The 18,629-nt window shown below is 51.4% G+C and overlaps 1 protein-coding gene across 5 annotated transcripts in view; it reads left to right on the forward strand.

Annotated features, from left to right (window-relative positions):
- Positions 1 to 263: 263 nt before the first annotated feature.
- Positions 264 to 18,629, forward strand: part of LOC111150671 (vasohibin 2) — a 39,032-nt gene continuing 20,666 nt past the window's right edge. For 2 of the 5 annotated variants that reach the window (XM_022508195.1, XM_022508197.1), the window contains exons 1-5: positions 264 to 559; positions 6,948 to 7,115; positions 9,819 to 9,907; positions 13,833 to 13,889; positions 14,865 to 14,939. In XM_022508195.1, coding sequence (XP_022363903.1) covers positions 284 to 559; positions 6,948 to 7,115; positions 9,819 to 9,907; positions 13,833 to 13,889; positions 14,865 to 14,939 — 665 coding nt within the window. In that variant the 5' untranslated portion in view covers positions 264 to 283. The remainder of the gene's footprint in view (positions 560 to 6,947; positions 7,116 to 9,818; positions 9,908 to 13,832; positions 13,890 to 14,864; positions 14,940 to 18,629) is intronic. The other 3 variants (XM_022508198.1, XM_022508196.1, XM_022508199.1) reach the window with 3 other exon arrangements.

Raw genomic sequence — 18,629 nt, forward strand, 5'->3', positions numbered from 1 at the left:
ACGCGGGGCCACTCCGAGGCCCCACCGCCGTTGGACACAGTGCGCCCCACCTCTGGTGTCCACTTACCCGTGGTGTGTGCTGTGTCTCCACTGATTTCAGGCTTGGCCCGTAAGCGGAGCTCCAGCCGCCGCTCCCGGTTCGCGCGTCCTGCGGCAGCCAGAGGCATGGAGAAGGCCGACCCCGCGGGGCGCTGATCCCCGTGCAGCGCCCGCGCGCACACGCCCCCCGCCGCCGCCGCCGCCGCGCGCCCCCCCCGCACCCCCGCCCCGCCCCGGTCCCACCATGACCGGCTCCGCGGCCGACACTCACCGCTGCCCCCACCCCAAAGGCGCCAAAGGTACCCGGTCCCGGAGCAGCCACGCGCGGCCCGTGAGCCTAGCCACCAGTGGGGGCTCGGAGGAGGAGGACAAAGACGGCGGGGTGCTGTTTCACGTTAACAAGAGCGGCTTCCCCATCGACAGCCACACCTGGGAGCGCATGTGGATGCACGTGGCCAAGGTGCACCCCAAGGGGGGAGAAATGGTGGGCGCCATCAGGAACGCCACCTTCTTGGCAAAGGTCAGAGGCTTCGATGGACAGGGTGGGGTGGGCAATGATGGGAACACTTCAATCTGCATAGCAAGTAGAGGCAATGTCCATTTTCCTGGTCCGGTTCTGGACCCCCTTATGCTCCCCCATTCTTCCGGGCCGGTTCCCACCCCCTTTGCTTAATTGAGAGGTTTGTCTTGGAAGCCTTAGAAATGGGGGAGGGAGAGATGGAGGGCTTGCTGTCCTGGGACTGTGTGGTCTGGTGGTGCCAAGGGTTCTTTGAATCTCCAGCCAAACTCTGTTTGCTACCCCCATCACCTCCTCCAGCAAAAGCTATAAGCCACCTGGTAGCCACCAGGTAACACCAGTGTTGCCAAGAACGCTGAGACCCCCCCCCCCCCCACCGCCAGGGATCCCACCCTACTTTTCCTCTTTGGAGACTCTAAGTCCTTCCCTGTCTCGCCCTTGCAAATGATTTATCAGGCTGTGAATGAATTTTGTAATCAACCAGTCAGACTTCTCAGCGTGAATCATTTCTAGACTTTTTGCCAATTCTTTTTTTCATGACAGTGACTTTCACCTCTGAAACTTGCAAAGCAGTGAACTGTTTCTTTTCTCAGCTTATCTGAGCTCCAAGAAAGAAAAAAAAAAGAAGAGTTTTGGCTATTGCTTAAAAGGGACTTTCCAGTGCACATGATGCATTAGTCTCCCTGGGTAGAGATGGAGGCTCAGGAGCAAAACTCTTTCTACCTTGGAAAGAAGCCAGCAAGCAGACTGAGTCTGGTGGCCAAGGATATAGTTAGACGGAGGGAGGGAGATATGTGGTGGTCACTCTATGGGACCTCAGAAAGCAAGCTGCGGAGAAATGCTGCAGAGCCTGGGGGTGATGGCATGGCAGATGGTTTTCGTTGCCCCCTGGGGACACTGGTGTGGCTGAGAAGATTTCTGGGCTGGTCTAGGAATGCCAGACCTGAGACCTGAAAGGCCATCTGGCTGAGGCCCCAACCTGGAGCATCTGGTGACCTGAGCATCTGAGCCCTGCAGGCCAGAGAGCTGCGTGTGCCCTTGGGGGGAGTGACAGGGCCCAGAAGCTTCCTGTTGCCATCAGTCAGTGCTTTATTGCAGCAGGTCAAGGAGCCCTTCACTATGCCCAGTGAGGACCTTTCTTGCTTTGTTGCCAGCTGTGATTTACCCCCGCCGGGCCTTCCTCGAGCAGGAGAACGACGCCGGTCTTGGCTGGCAGTTCTGACGTCAGATTTTTGTCCTTACTTGACTGAGGCTTGCTTTACTTAAGGAGGACCTGGGAGCCCTTTAGCCCTGGAAGAGAGGTGGCCACAGGGGACCGAGGCTTGTTCCTGCTGTCCCATGCTGCAAATCTAATTCAGCTCCCGACCGCTGACCCTACTGCTAACTGTGGCTTTGTCTTTCTCCTGGCCTTGTGTGTGCAGACCCCTTTTCTCCATAGGAATCAGGAAGTGTTTGTTTTGATGGAGACTGCTCTCTCCTTTCTCAGCAGAATCCCTTCTTCTTCCCAGAGACCTCGTGGGGATGGGGAGCTCATCACCTCACAGGGCAGCTCGCCCAGGGCCTGGCCAGATTTGGGTGTTGGTGGTTGGGAAACTCTTGTCTTCAGTGGCACAGAAATTCTCCTTTTTCACCTTCAGCCCCATGTGACCACTAATGGGGTTACATGATTCAAAGGGTTGCCCTTTGAATCAGAGCAGCGCACCCCTACCTCCTTCGCGATTCATAGCTCCCTAGAATATTATGACATAGCCTTCTTGGAGTAAAAATCAAGGGACTGAATTCTAGTCCTGGTTGTGCTGCCTCTGGCTTTGTGGACTCAGTCACTCACTTAAAAAAAAAAACAACAACAACTCTGGCCTTAGTTTTCTCATCTGTAAAATGGGAATCGACAAGATTTCATATCAAGTTCCTTCCAGCTCTTCAGTCCCTTGATGATATGACCCACGTGTCTCCATATCTCCAATGCTGAGCTGTGTGACAACAGAGTTGACTTAGAACAAGTCCTCAGGACCGTGACCTTCCGTCATTCTGCATCTTCCTTTAGTTCTTTGTCCTCACGTAGCTCCTTTCACTGTGTCTTAGTGTCACAGTTCCCAGATCAAAGCACTCTCCTCACCCTCTTTCTAGGACATTTGCTAGTTTGTCAGCAGTCGGTCCTTTAAAATAAGCACCTACGAAGCACAATATTCTCCATGTTGTCTGAGTGGTTTAAAACACAGATTACTTTCCCCTGAGACCCGTACCTGATGTTTCCATTATTGTGGCTGAATGATGTGTTCTTTAAAAAAAAAAAAAAAAAGTTCCCTTTTTTACATAGCAACCACACCGTCTTATCTTTTCACAGCAACCTGAAGTCACAGCAGAACTCCCACCAAGCCGGGAAAACCCCAGGCCAAATGCAGACCTTGGCTTTTTGAACCTGAACTTAACATTTCTCTCTCTTACGTTGCATCATAATAGCGTGTTCTCTGACTCCATCTCCGTATCCCCTTCTCCTAGGTCCTGACCTTCCCCAACCCCTGACCCCTACCTAGGTCCTAAGACGGGAAACAGCTTCAAAACAGCTTCTGGTTCCAGGGACCACTTCTTTGAACAGTCCAAGGGCTGTTCTTGCTCTCAGCTGGGCAGACTTTTTTCTTTGGGTCTGTGTCCTTTTCTCCTTTAGTAAGTGTCTTGCTGAGGACTTTGTATAGAAGAGGAGTGGTGGGGGCGCCTAGGTGGCTCAGTGGGTTAAAGCCTCTGCCTTCGGCTCAGGTCATGATCTCAGGGTCCTGGGATCGAGCCCCGAATCGGGCTCTCTACTCAACAGGGAGCTTGCTTCCCCCTCCCTCTCTGCCTGCCTCTCTGCCTACTTGTGATCTCTCTCTCTGTCAAATAAATAAATAAAATTTAAAAAAAGAAAAAAAGAGGAGTGGTGGGGCAGTGGTAGAGGGTTGGAGAGTTTCAGGGAGGCTAATCTTTTTTGGCAATTGGATATAGACTAAGAAGCAAAGGAGGACAGGGGAAGGTACGAGAGATTTAACAGGAGGACCGAATGATACTTCTTTGCAGGACATTTTGTGAACAGCCATGGGAAGTTCTGCCCACAGGTCCAGGTCCCTCTACCTGGGCGGGGGTGGGAGTGGGAGGTGAGGGGCTCAGCGGTCTGGGGGCTCACCCCTTCTGCAAGCCTCCTTTTAAATGTGTGACTGCAGGCCTCGCCCTTGGTGGTTACTGGGTCCAAGTCAGCAGCTGACTAGGTGAAGGCGGGGGCTTTTCACAGAAAGTACGAAAAAGCAGCGGAGTCAGTTGGAGGATGATAAAGGACGAGAAGGGAGAGGCAGATAGAGTGGCTGGCCCAGAAAAGACAGCAAGGTATGCTAGGAAACCGCTCCTCCTGCTTCTCTCCCGGCTGAGCTGACCTCTCCAAGGGGCAGCCAGAGTGGATTCAGCAGGAAACAGTTTCTTAAAGACCCCAAGTTTTCGTGCCTCATTCTCATGTCGGTTCTAAATCGGGAAAGAATTCACTTTTCGAGGACTCAGCTTTGCCTGAGCAGAGAGGTGTGAGACTGTGTGGGTAGAGTTTGCGGTCAGGGCCCCCTTCTGCCCCCTGCTAGCTCACACAGGCAGCATGCTCCTGCCTCTGGAACCATGGTCTGTCCTTCCTGCTTGGCCCAAGGTTGAGACCCCCCCAGAGCTCCATACCAGGTCACCCTCAACAGGGTCCTGGCTGCCCTTGACGCAGAGGCCTGGGCTCCATTCTGGGCTGGTGAGGGATGTTCTGTGCTGCTTCTCCGAGTTGCCTGGTGTGTCTGCACAGGTACCTGTTTCTTTCAGAGCGGGGACAGCAAAAGGTTTTGCTTTCTTCTCATTCTTTCTGGTTAAAGATTCCTGGTGCCCAGTGTTCTGGCTTGCCTCCTTGCTTCCTTTTCTGCCTTTCTGCTGCTCTTGCTTATGGGGATGCCATTTGCACACCTGTGTCCACTGACATCATTTCTCCCTGCATTCTTTGGACAGGTGATTCTGTTTGCCGAGAATGGGATGAGAAGGAGCCTGACCACAGAAGCCTTGCCTGTGGTTCCTTTCAGTATTCTTGAACAATTACCTTCCTATCCAGCCCATTCCTTCCTCCTGCCCCCCACCACCCAGGGCCCCAGACCATAGGCCTGTGTAGAGAGGCTGGTTTTGACCTCTTCCCTCTGGATTCCGCCTTCATCAGCTGGGCTGTGACTTGAGGGGCTGGTGGCCGGTGGCAGGCGGCAGGAACCTTGAGGGGAAGGGCCGTGGAAAATCTAGGCTGGGGTTTCAGGTGAAACAGGGGAAATAACATGAGGGGGGACTCTTAGGGTCTGTCCAGGAGGAGAAGATAAAAAAAGAGTGTGCCAAGCGCATTTTATAAAAAGGTTGTAGCAATTTATGTTCCCATTGTGCCTTTTAAGAGCATCCCCGTCAACATTAGGTGTCCACATTTCAGAATAGCTGTACTTGGAGGTGAAGATGGCATGTTGCAGTGGATTTACTTTGCATTTCTTTCTTTTAAGCTTTTATTTATTTATTTGTCAGAGAGAGAGAGAGAGAGAGGACAAGCAGGGGGAGCAGCAGGCAGAGGGAGAGGGAGAAGCAGGCTCTCCTCTGAGCAGGGAGCCCGATGCAGGACTCAGTCCCAGGACCCTGGGATCATGATCTGAGCCGAAGGCAGACACTGAACCCACTGAACCACCCAGGCACCCCTTTACTTTGCATTTCTTAAATTATTAGTGAGCTTGAAATTCTTTTTTGAATATTTATTCACTTTTTTTGTGAATTGTCTTTTCGTGACTGTTTTTAAAATTATGGTAAAATATCCATAACCTAATTTTACCATTTTAACCACCTTTAAGTGTACAGTTCTGTGCATTAAGTAATTCTCACTGTTGTGTTCCATCTCCAGAAGTTTTCCTTCTTCCCTGGCTGAAACTTGGTACCTATTCAACGCTAACTCCATCTTCCTCCCACCCCTCAGTCCCTGGCAACCACCCTTGGGCTTTCTGTCTGTATGAATTTGATTGCTGTGGGAGCCTCAGACAGTTGGCACCTCTTCTCCACTGTTCCGCTTTCTACGGTTTCGGTCATCCATGGTTCCCTGCCCTCTGGAAGCAGGCGATCCTCTTTCTGACCTTTGGTCAGGAGGTCAACAGTAACCTAACGCCAGGTCACGATGCCTTACGTCATTCCCCTCGGTTTGTCTCATTACGTAGGCATTTCATCACCTCCTATCTCAAGAAGGGTGAATATACTACAATTAGAGATTTTGAGAAAGATCATATTCACATAATTTTTATTACAGTATGTTGTTATATTTGTCCTATTTTACTGATTGTTTTAATCTCCTTACCAGGCCTAATTTATAAATGAAACTTTATCATAGGTATATGTATGCATGGGGAGAAAAACAGTATATTTAGGGCTTGGCACTATCTGCAGATTCAGGCATCTGTGGGGGGTCTCAGAGTGTATGCCCCGCGGGTAAAGGGGGATGACGGTGTAAGAGGTATCATAAAGTATTTGTCCTTTTGTGTTTTGCTTATTTCACTTAGTATGTCCTCAAGGTTTATCACGTTGTAGCTTGTGTCAAGGTTCATCATGTAGCTTGTGTCAAAATGTCCTTTTTTAAAATTTTATTTTTATTTTATTTTATTTTTTTGTAGATTTTATTTATTTGTCAGAGAGAGAGAGAGAGTACACACAAGCAGGGTGAATGGCAGGCAGAGGCAGCGAGAGAAGCAGGCTCCCCGCCGAGCAAGGAGCCCGATGCGGGACTCGATCCCAGGACTCTGGGATCATGACCTGAGCTGAAGGCAGCGGCTTAACCAACTGAGCCACCCAGGCATCCCTCAAAATGTCCTTTCTTAACGCCAAATAATATTCCATTGTATGTATATACCATATTTTAAAAAATAAGCTATGCCCAACATGGGGCTCAAACTCTTGACCCTCGAGATCAAGAGTCACACGCTCTACTGACTGAGCCGGCCACGTGCCCCTATACCACATTTTGTTTATCCATTCACCTGTCAAAGGGCATTTGGGTTGCTTCTACCTTTTGGGACATTTTTTTTTTCATTAAAGACCAAAGAGTTTTCTTTTATTTTTTATTGTTTTAAGTAACCTCTACATTCGATGTGGGGCTTGAACTCATGATCACGAGATCAAGAGTTGCATACTGTACTGATGAGCCAGCCAGGGGCTCCTGAAGAGTTTTCTTAAAACTTTGAATGAACTTTTCATGAATGAAGGATATTAGCTCCTGGTCAAGAAGTGTCTGCAGGGGGAAGTGACCGTGTTCTCCTCTTCCACTGGGGTGAGAAGGCATCTTTGCGATGTTCCACGTCGAGAGTGCAGAGACTCAGGCCCTGCTGACTCTGTCTTCTAGTTCCAGGAAAGTGCAGACCGTCCCGGCTTCCCCAGGCTAGATCCCGAAAACACATCAGTAATGAAGACTAACATAGCCAGCTCTTCCAGAGTACCAAGCGCCAATGCCAAGTTGCCAGCTCTGTACATTAGGTCCTACAATCCTCACAACCCGCCCGGACGGTTTGAAGTAGGTGATAGTTTCCTATTTTATCAAGAAAGAAATGGGCTTAGAGAGGTCATGGAGCTCGACAGGCTCCATAGCGAGTAGGTGATAGACCAGGGACTTGGATCTGGTGTCTGTCTCATAATTAGCAGCCAAGGAGCCTGCCTGGTTTGTACAGTGCATTGTCCTGTGGGGGCATTGGTGGCCTGAGGTGCTGGTTGGGAGCTGGCCGCCAGCCTGAGCCCCAGCCAGCCGTCCCAGACAGCAGGGTGAGTTGTAGCCTGATGACATCAGCCCCTCAGCTGTCCCAGCTCCTCTCCCCCTCGCAGCCCTGCTCCCCAGCTGGGGCTGGTGGAATGTGGCCACAGCTCCTGCGCGCACACTCAGCCGGGTCTGAGGTAACCGGGCAGCTGTTTTTAAAAGCCTCTGGGCGCCACCGGGCTGCTCTTCTGAGGACCAGCTGCTGCCTGTTTCCCTCCCCACCATCTGGGTCTTGTGGGCTCTGCTGGGCTTGGGGGGAGTTGAAATAATTTGGTGGTTGGTCCCCACAGCCACCTCTGAACCAAGTCCCTTGGCTATGGCAGGGCTCTGGCCAAGGGACACCCCTCTGAGGATCCGTTAGGTGATTGGCGATTCTTTGGGGTTATTTCCGCATGCTTTTACCATCTTTTGTATTAAATAGAATCAAACAGCACTTTTCTGTGCAGAAATGCTGTCTCATTCCCCTCTGTCCTTCCTCCATCTCCGTGTTCCCCCGTCCCTGGCCTAGAGCTTGGAACATAGCAGGTGCTAAAGAAATGTTTTGTCACATCTCCCCTTCTCTCCTCACTTCTCCGTGGCGTCTCTGGCACGTCCTTACACAGAATTCCAGGTATGGGTAGATCCGTGGATGTTACTGCAAAAGCAAGGACAAGATTGACGCTTCTAGTGTTTATAAGGACAACCGTACAAGGAAATATTTCATAATACATAATACATTTCCTCAGTGTGCACGCACACCTGCGCACGGGGCAGGGTCACGTGAGCGAATGGTCCCATTGGAAACTTCTGCTCCCCAAAATCACTCTCCAAGACAGAAATGTGATTTGAGTGGATATGTTGTAAACAAAATGTAGTTTACAGAACAGCTCTGTGTGTGTGTGTGTGTGTGTGTGTGTGTACACACACCCTCACATTCACACACAGACACACACACACTCAGTACCTTGGCTGTGAAGTAGGATGTGTGATTAGTTTCCTTTCTGCTGAAGGGGCAGTTGCTGCGAAGTAGAAAGTTGCAAAGCCAAGAGAAAAGAGAAGCACTGAGGGGAAGCGAATGTCAGGTAGCATTTTTAGTAAATGCAGCTAAACTTGTGGAAGGTGTGAAAGGTGTAGAAGTAGGGAAGGGGCCCGCCACAGGCCCCGGGGCAGGGCACCCTCCCACGTCGCTGCGGGGCCCGAGCCTGGAGAGCAGGGAGAGAGCCAGAGCATGCCCTTCGACGGTGTCTGTCCCTGGGGCCCAGCCAGGCGGCCCAGCACTGTCCCCAAGTCTCTCCACCAGCAGCTTCACCGTCCGTCAGCTAAGCACTAAATCCCCAGGGCCTCTCTTTCCCTGTTTTCTCGAGGATGAACTAATCGGCCCTGCGGCCCCTTCTGCTCCTCCCTAAGTGGCTTATGCCTGGAGGAGCCTTTCCTTTCCTTCGGGGCAGCAGCTCTCCTAGAGCCCCAGGCTCATGGGGACAGAGTGTCTCTGTCACGTCCAGCCCCGCCCCGCCGGAGGCTAAGCTTCGGGGACTGAGACGCACACAGGGGGAGGAAAGCACATGCCGTCCCTTGCATCCCAGGAAGAGACGGGCTGGGTGAGAAGCTCCTGCTTGTGCTCCCTTTTGGCCTCGTTGGCCGCAGTGCTCAGAGCTGCCTGGTGTCTCAGAGCTGGCATCTTAGCTCTAAACTCCTGGGAAGAGGCAATTCCCTCCCCCACCACCCCAGTGTCACCTGCTGTTCTCTTCTCTTCCCGGTGGTGGTTAGAGCTTCGTGTGCTCAGTCGTAGACACTCGGTGGGTGCTGACCAAGGGGCAGGCGAGGAAAAGAGGTGCCTGGGCAGCTCTGAGGGGTAAAAGGGTAAGATGGCTCGTGAGTCAGACAGGCTGCCCTTACGTGGGGAGAGTCACGGCCAGAGGGGGGTCTTTGCTAATCCACTGGGCCAGACTCTGGAAGGGGCCGCGATGGGCATGGCGTTAAGGACCGAAGGCACGTGTGGCACCAGGTTGCATTTCTTCAGGGCACCATAGGTCTCATCGCTTCTCGGCCTTTTGGCTAATATCAAGTGCAGGGCACCGTAGGTCTTGCATTCGGTGGTGTCCCGGAGTATAATGGGTCAGAGTAACCATGCAGCAAAAGGTGCAGCCATGCGGTAAAAATGTGAGGGTGACTGAGGCGCGCCTGTGAACACCCTGGGCCAGGCCGAGTGGGGGACACTACAGACAGCGTCCTTGGCTTCGAGGAGACGACGCTGAGGCCCCCGTGGGGAGGCAGGCTGCGTTCACACTCACAAAACACAGAGGGCCGTAGAGAGCCGCGGTGCCCCAGGACAGAGCGTATGCAGAGCAGAGCTCCGACGAGGGACCCCGTGGTCTGGGGAGACCTTGTGCGGGCGCCGCCTGCTGTGCTTCCCGCCCCGTGGCTGCCCGCAGACGCTGTGCCCGCTGCATCTCCTCGATAAAGACTTCTCTCTCTACTGCTTTGCAGCCTTCAGTGCCACAGGTTCCGAACTACAGGCTGTCGATGACGATCCCAGACTGGCTCCAGGCAATCCAGACCTACATGAAGACACTACAGTATCCTTCCAACCAGGGTCTGGGCGGACCCCTCGGGGACGGGCGTGGTGACCTCGAGCCTCGTGGCAGGTCTGTCCCTGGCTGGTCAGCAAATCCTCCCTAAGGTTGGTGAGGCCGGACATAGAGGAGTGCCCCCGTGTGAGTCTGGAAGGCATGATTATGGGGGAATGTACTCGCCATGATCAGACCTTTACCCTGTTAGGTAGGTGCGGGCTGGGAGGGCAAGGCACATTGAGGCAGCAGTGGCCGCCCGGAGTCCCTCTTCCTTCCTCCCCTTCCCCTCTCCCTTCCTTCGTCGTCTTTGTTTCCCTCCGCCTCTCTTCCTCTACTGTCCGTCTTCTCCCTCTTCCCTTCTGGCCTTTTTTCAGCTCTTTTTCTTTCCTTTCTGACTTTTCTGCCTCCAGCATGACTGCTCATAGTCTGTAGTAGACCCACCTGGCATTCATTGCCTTTGGCTCCTCAGGAGCCCCAGATCAGCAGCCTTGCTCCCGTCTGCAGGAAGAAATGGAGCCCTGGGATGGGGGTCCTCTCCCCTCATGTGAACTTGGAGAAGTACAGAGGAGCCCTGCAGGGGCAGGCTGAATTCAGACCAGTCTGACTCTCGTCCTTCTCTCTGCCCGTGGCCTTGGCTTGCTTGTGGCCGGGGTTAGTTAGATCTGTTCTGTGGCCCCGCACCAGCAACACTATAAGAACAAAGGAGCAGAGGTGGCTGGTTCATAGGCCACTGCGGGTATTGTTTTCAGGGCTAGGAATTTTTCAAGCTAGGAACGTGAGCTGGACTGTCAGAGGCGTCTGTGAGAGGGACAGACCGTTTGCCTGCGTCCGTGAACATCTCAGCACTAAGACAGCATCAGATGCCCTAACACCCAGCACATTGTCCAAGAGGTCAGTTCTCTGCTGACCTCTGTCCTTTGTCCCCAAAGACATAGAATTCAGCAGAAAGGATTTCATGGGGCACTGCACACTTGTCCCGCGTGCCCCAGAAGAGGCCCTTCCTCTCTGTGCTATATGCAGGGATCTTTCCCGTGGATTTTTGTGTCCTCGCTGAAGGGAGGGGCATACCAGAGGGAAGTAACACCAATCGCTACTGATTTGGATAGGCAGCTTACGTCATTAGCCTCTCAGTTCTCACTTCACAGGCAATCGTCTCCCTTGCATGGCATCTTCCCAGTGGAATCCTGAAGCCATAGTAGAGGGCGAGGTGGCACCAGCCTTCAGGGCTGAAGCCAACAGCTTGACCCTAACCCTGAGCCGGCTATCAGCTATTGGTGCTGACCCCCAAACTGGGACCCCTGGGGAACATAGTATAAACTTCCGCCAGGATAGCCCTGGGCCCCAAGAGCCAGGCCTTCCTGGGTGTGACTGACTTCTCACAGAACATTCTAGAAGGGGACAGAAATTACAACAGCTCCCCACTTCTATCTAGGACATGATCTTCACAAGGATCAGGCAGCCAGAGATGAAAGGGAATGTTGGGAATTCCCTGATAGGGGGCGAATGTGCACGGGCACTACATTCGTTCATTCGCCCGGAAACCCTACAGTACATTCTCAGCCAACTTCTCACAGTTTGCCTGAAGGATCTGCTTTTTCATTTTCTTCTCTGACCCATAACGATGGTCACTGACCTAGATCACTGACCACAGAGAGGGCCGGAAAAGGGAAAATGCCGCAGGCTGCTGGGATCGTGCCCTTTGGTCCCCTGGCCGGCAGAGCCACTGCACAAAGAAGACAGAGCGTGACCTCTTTGTCTTCTGAGCAGACCTTCACAGGCACACCTCCGAGACATTGCAGGTTCTGTTCCAGACCATTGCAAGAGAGCAAATACGACCATAAAACGAGTCCAATGAATTCTTTGGTTTCCCAGCGCATGGGAAAGTTATGCTGACGCTACCCCATAACGTTATCTGGAATAACCAGGTTGTTGGCCCAGAAGCATGGGCTTCAGGAAAGACAGATGCCCCCTGATCTCTGCTGCATGAGGAGAGGCTTTCTGAGGGTCAGCTCGGGCTCAGTAAGTCCCTCACTCTGAAGGCAACGTTTACAAGAGCCTTCCCTCCACTCTCCCAACTCACTTTCTGGGTCTCAAAACTGTAAGGAACTGAGAAAGCAAGGCCAGGCAATATTTTGTTATTTTATTATGGGTTTGTCTCACCTTACACACTAGGTGTACAGACTAGATGTATGAACAGGGAGAAAGTTATGCATTCAAGTAGAATTTTGGCCCACTGAATTCTACTTTAAATATACCAAGAATCTCATGGTTGGAATGAAATCTTTGGTCAAGTAAAAAAAAATCGCTTTACCATGAGGATACGTAGTCCCTCATTTTTCTCTTTTCCCTCAAAGATTTTTTATATTGTATTTTTCAAAAGCTGGGCAAGCCTATATACGGTGATGGGCTCTTCTTATGGCCTGAGCTGATCATTTCCAGCCTGGTGAGCTTGTTAAAATCATCTTCCAGCTGTCACCCTGGAACCTCCAACACAGCAGTCCAAGGCAGGGTAGGGTGACTCTTAATGACATCGAGGGTTAGGACCATGGCCTGAAGTTGGAGTCTCCAGAGGTGGGGCCCAGGGTCTATTTATAATGACACCATCCCCCACCCCGTAGTTGTTATGCGAGCTTGTGTCTGAGTGTCTAGGCATCTCTGTGCCAGGAAGGGATCCTAACCCTCCTTGGGAGGGTGCTCAGCGCCCCCTACTGCCACTGCCTGTACCACAATAGGATCACACATCTACTCTCCTACCCCCCCCACCCCCGCATGTTACAAGGTCTTCATTCATGAGCACCTTCCCACCACGTGCTTTTTTTCTATAGGATTTTGCTTGAAGTAGGGAAGAGAAATGTGTAAAGCAACTCTTCTTTAGGCTCTGAAAAAAATCAAAATCTAGTCTGAGAGCAGGGCATCAGGAAAACTTTGGTCTCCTTCAGAATGACCTGGCACAGGATTGCCAGTCCCTTACATTTCTGGGCAACCAGCCAAATCCCAAGTTGTGGGTAATAGTGTCATCTTCTCAGACTTAGTAACCATTGTCTAGTATCAGTCCAGTGAAATGACGGTGATGTCTACAGTAAGCTTTGCTGCAGAGACAGGACACTATTGAGAAACCTACTGCCATCCACCCACCCTTCTATCCATCATTCTTTCCTTCCATCCATCCATCTGTCCATCCAGCCACCCAGCTGCCTACCCATCCATCCACCCTTCCGTTTCATCCATTCCATCCATCCATCCATCCATCCACCCACCCTTCTATCCATCATCCTTCCCTTCCATCCATACATCTGTCCATCCATCCACCTCTACTCCTCCATCCATCCATCCATCCACCTGTCAATCCATCACCCTTCCATTCCATTCATTCTTGCCATCTACCCACCATCCATCCATCTATACATCCATCCACCCACCTTTCCATCCCATCAATTCCATTCATCCATCCTTCCTTCCCTTCATCCCGTCCACCCTTCCGCCAACCTACCCATTTGTCCATCCATCTGTCCACCCATCTATTCACTTATTCCTCATTCATTTAACAACATTTGCTAACTGGAATATGTTGGACTTGTGCCAGGCTTTGTGGAGGATATAAAGATAATAAATAAGTGGTCCTAACTCCCAAGGAGCTTGTAGTCTGGTAAGTGAATTAAGACATGTATTCAACAAACAGAATACAGAGCAGACTGAAAATAGCTATTATAAAGGTCCAAGGTGTTTTGAAGCTGAAGTTAGAAATCAGATTTTCAGGGAAGGACAGCAAGGATTAAGAGGCTCTTGGCTACCTTGTGGTTACTGGACACTTTCTGGAAAGCCCCTCACTACTCATTCCTCATCCCTTTGAGAAATCAATGCATGGCTTCCCCTCTGAGTCATTGGGATCTTTGGAGTTTTCTATCACTTTCCCTTTACATACTTCACCCAGATACAATCACACAGGGACCCAGTTCTTTGAAATTAGGAAAATGAGACCACTGAGTGGGTAAGTGGTGCATGATCCGTGGGCCAGGGGACCACTCTCCCACTTGAAAGCTGTCAACTCCCTCTCCCACCCTTTATCCCTGTATCCCCTGCTGCGACATCCTGGTCTGTCAGGGGTGGGGGAGGGGAGGTGCCCCAGGGCCAGGCTGGTGGTGGGGCTAGGGGCTGGGTCTCTCAGACAGCTAAGCTCTGTGGGAGATACTAACTCTACAGAGGTACAGGAGGCCTGAGCATTGGTTTTTGGTTTTTGGTTTTTTGATTAAGCTCCACACCCAGTGTCACAGTTTCAGGCTTCTTTTTGGCAATGCAATGTCAGAGTATATCTTTTTTTTTTTTTTTTTAAGATTTATTTTATTTATTTGACAGACAGAAATCACAAGGAGGCAGAGAGGCAAGCAGAGAGAGAGCAGGAAGCAGGCTCCCCGCTGAGCAGAGAGCCCAATGTGGGGTTCGATCCCAGGACCCTGGGATCATGACCCGAGCCAAAGGCAGAGGCTTTAACCCACTGAGCCACCCAGGAGCCCCCATTTTTTTTTTTTTTTTTTTAAGTAGGCTCCACACCCAGTGCGGAGCCCAGTGCAGGGCTTGAACTCACAACCCTGAGATCAAGACCTGAGCTGAGATCAAGAGTCGGACACAATCAACTGAGCCGCCCAGACGCCCCTGAAGTTTGTTTATGGGACCTCCTTTCGTTGCTCTTTGTAATGCCCCTCGTCCTGGGGCCGTGAGAGTACACCACGCATACAGGCACTAACTCCAGGAACCAACTCTTGGAGAGAGGAGGGGAGAATTTAGGAATTTAGTTCTGCCAGGTCCAGATGTGCTTTGGCTCTGTCTTGCACAGCAAGCTGTCCCCTTTCCCTCTATAATCCTGCATGTCACCTGGTGTGGAGACTGGCACGCTGATGCATTGACAGACAGACAGACTGCATAATTAAATGAGTCCTGAGATGCTTTGCTGTGCTCTACCCTACAGGTTAATGGAAACAGCGAAAGAAATGACTCGGGAGTCCTTGCCTATCAAATGCCTTGAAGCTGTCATCCTGGGGATGTATCCTTGAAGTGACGTTTGCTCAAGTTTACTTCATAGATGGTGGCCTCCCTGTGGGGCCCATTATGCCTTCATTGTTCCAGACTCACAGAAATTATGCCTGTTGTCTGGTTGGGACAAAGTATCAAGCTCTCCCTGGTGCTTCTCTTTAACTTTGACCTTCTGGTGTTGAACCAGATCAGAGCCTGGCTCCTTGGCTCATTGTCGGTTGATGTTCGCTGCAGCCTGCCCCAGGCCCAGCTCTCAGCTAGATCCACCAGTTACGAGGGGAATTCCAACTTAGAGGGACTACAGAGAGAGCATGTATCATTATTTTTTGCATTTTTCTGGCATTGCAACAGGTCTACTCAAGAGGAAATGGGGTTATCCAAAGGCATCTCTGGGGAAAATTCTAAGAGTGGGTTGTGGACGAGACCAAGCAATGGCGTAGAGTCTTGACTCCGCAGAATGTAGAGTTGAAACAAGGGTCTGGGCTCTGCCATACTTTCTGTTCCATTTTCCACCAGACTCCTGGCTCCTTAGCCCGAGGGGAATATGGTACAAAAAGCTATGATGGAAGTAGAACATGATCTGACAGAAGAGCAAAGAAATTTGTAGTCCCTTGGGGTGGCTGGCTGGAAGGGGACAGTGACCAAGGGAATGCAGCAAGACATGAACTTGGGAGGTGGTCCCAAGAAAGACCAGTTGGGTCCTTGAGTGCTGTGCTGAGAAGTGTGACCTTCCTCCCAAAGGCTAGGGCAGCCCCCGAGAAAGCTCGGCACGACACGACCAGGCATGCGTGTTAGAGAGGTGGTTCTTCGGGCAGATCGAAGGGCAGACTGGAGAAGAAGCTGGATCTGCAAAGCCCGTTAGGAGCTGCTCCCTGAGGGATATGGTGATGCTTGAACTATGGTCCTGGCCAGGGGAACAGAGGTGAGGGGACATCAAGGAGATAGAATTTCCAGGACTCAGAGGCCAACTGAGTGCTGGAGTTGAGGAGGAGGGAGTCAACCAATGGATTGGGCGGTAGTTTGTGGAGGATGGGCAGGAGGGATGAGGGCGACGGAGAGGTGAGATTCTTTGGCCCAGATGCCGGGAAGGTGGAGGGAGGAGCCCACCTGTGGGCTGATTAGCTGTAAGAGTTAGAGGAGTCAGAGGCAGCGAGCCCACATTTCTGGCTTGGAAAACTGGGTGATCGGGTAGGTGTGCTGCCGCCCAAGGAGGGACTTGTGGGAAGAATCAGATTGATGGGGAGGGGAGTTCAGATTTGAGTATGTTCAATTTGAGACGTGGACAGGGGTCAGATTTGGGGTGGGTATGGAGAGTGTGATGCTCACGAGGGGGCTCGGCACCAGAAATAAGAATCGGGGAGCTGCACATGTTTAAGGAATGGTAGCTGCTATTCAAGGAGTGAGAAGAGAGAAAGATCAAGGACGAGATCCCACCCTTTTGTGGTTTAGATGGACATGGTGAGCCCGTGACAGAGACGAAGGAAAGTTAGAGAGCTGGAAGGAAGCCCAGGATGGAAAGAAGCAAGTGTGACATCAATGGAAGGACCGGTGGCTCAGAATCAGACCAGGGACAGTAGGACAGGGGCAGTCTGTGGGCTTGGTCTCCTGGACACGTTCATGGGAACGGCAGTGTCTGGCCCTTCGCAGTGTGCAGGGCACTGGCAGGCCATGTCTGAAAAAGATGGTCTACAGGTGCCCAGGCTGACCTTTGAAAAATGGGAACTTGAGCCTTATTGTGGCCCTTCCCCCACAGTTCCATCCTACATCCTCCCTGCTCCTCACAAAGGAGAGGAGACATGTGTCTGGGGAGCCCGGCGGGAGGGCAGAACAGGGTGGAGGCCACAGATGGCTCCAGGGGCCTTTCTGAGGCAGGAGTCTGTCACAGCTGTTGGGATGAGCCTCCTGTGAGTTTGATGGGGGTGAACAGCTGTTGGGGGTTTGCTGGGGGAGTTAGTGAAGGAGAGCCAGAGCACAGGCCCTTCCCTGGGCAGGCCAGCTACCTTCAGACTCTGTTGATGGAGGTCTGGGTGCCTCTGGGCGGAGGCCATCTTGCTTGATACGGTTGCCATGTCCCTGCGCAGTGGTGTAAACCCAAGCAGGACTTCAGGTTTCCTGGGATTAATCAGTTCTTTTGGGTCATGAGGGAAACACTTATGACTGGCCTCTGGGCCTGTCCAAATCAGAGGACAGTGTGGCCTTGGTTTTCCTTTATTCTTACCAGTGTGACATTACGGAGAAGGGCCCGGAAGAGGAACGGGGCCCAGACTGCTGAACTCAGGGAAATTTGACTCTTGGACACAGACAAGAAACACAGACCTAAATTCCAAAAGTTACGTCTTTGTCTTTTCTCTTTGCTCTTTGTCAGCATCCCTATGGCCTGCTTTTCTCTCGAGCACAGTGAAGGACATGACTTAGGTCATCTGTCTGTGTCTCCCACAGGCCCCTCTGCAGGTCCTGGGAAACAAATAGCACCTCAACAACCTTGAAACAGGTCAGCTTGGCTGCTGCTTGGAAGTCTGTGTCCCCTGTCTTGTCCTTCCTTGTTTTCTCCCGTTTGACACTAGTCTGGAGTTAGGATTCATTCAGGAAGAGCCCTTACTTTTGCTCATGCACACACTTTCACAGGCCTGCAGGAGAAAAAGACCTTCAATTCATCTTCCAAATCCTGGCAATGATTTGGGGGGGCCTCGCTGACCATGAAGGGGCTTAATCATGGTGCAGGTTAGATGCTGGGTAGATCTCTAGGAGCTTGGACATGGCTGCTCCCTCATCCCTAGAAGAGCTCAGTCCACTTCCCTGCCTTCATCCACACTTCCTCATCCCCTTCCCTTACTCCAGGTCCCCAGGCTTCCCGATAGCCATGAAGATGGAAGAAATCTTAGCGATGGCAACTTGTGACAGAATGGACTGGTGGTCTCTCCCATCCCTTGCCTCCCCCCGCTTCTCCACGTGGTTGACTCTACTTGTCCCACAGACTAATTTCGGTGTGGTCACCCCATGACCTCTTCTCTGTTCTCCCAGAGGCCCTGGGCTTGCCTCTCTCACAGCACACATCACACTGTGGTGGTTCTTTTCAGTGTCACTGAGACCCCATTGACGTACAGCACTGTTCAAGTTTAAGGTGAACAGCATAATGGCTTGACACGTATATTGTGAATGTGTTTTTTTTCCATTGTAGTAAAATAGTCATGCCGTAAAATTAGCATTTTAACTCTAAGTGTACAGTTGAGCGGCACTGAGAACACTCCTGTTGTCACGCAAGCATGGGCACCAGCCGTCTCTAGAACTTCATCTTCCCCAACTGAAATGCCATGCCCATGGAGCGCTAACTCCCCATTTTCCTCCCCGCCCCCATCAACCACCTGTCTACTTTCATCTCTATGAATGTGACTACTCCAGATACCTCAGAAAGGGGAATCATACAGTATTTGTCCTTTTCTGACTGGCTTATTTCTAAGCCTAATGTCCTCAAGGTTCATCCAAATTGTAGCACGAGTCATAATTTCCTGACTTTTTGAGGCGGAATGATATTCCATTGTATACACCCTTTCCGCTGCTGTGAACATGGGTGTGCAAGTCCCTGTCCATATCTCCGCTTTTAGTTCTTGTGGGTACACGTCCAGGAGTTGCTGGATCATATGGCAACTCTTTCTTTCTTTCTTTCTTTCTTTCTTTCTTTCTTTCTTTCTTTCTTTCTTTC

This window comes from Enhydra lutris, unplaced genomic scaffold, assembly GCF_002288905.1.
Source record: "Enhydra lutris kenyoni isolate GAN:26980312 unplaced genomic scaffold, ASM228890v2 scaffoldscaffold24, whole genome shotgun sequence".
Lineage (NCBI taxonomy): Eukaryota > Metazoa > Chordata > Mammalia > Carnivora > Mustelidae > Enhydra > Enhydra lutris.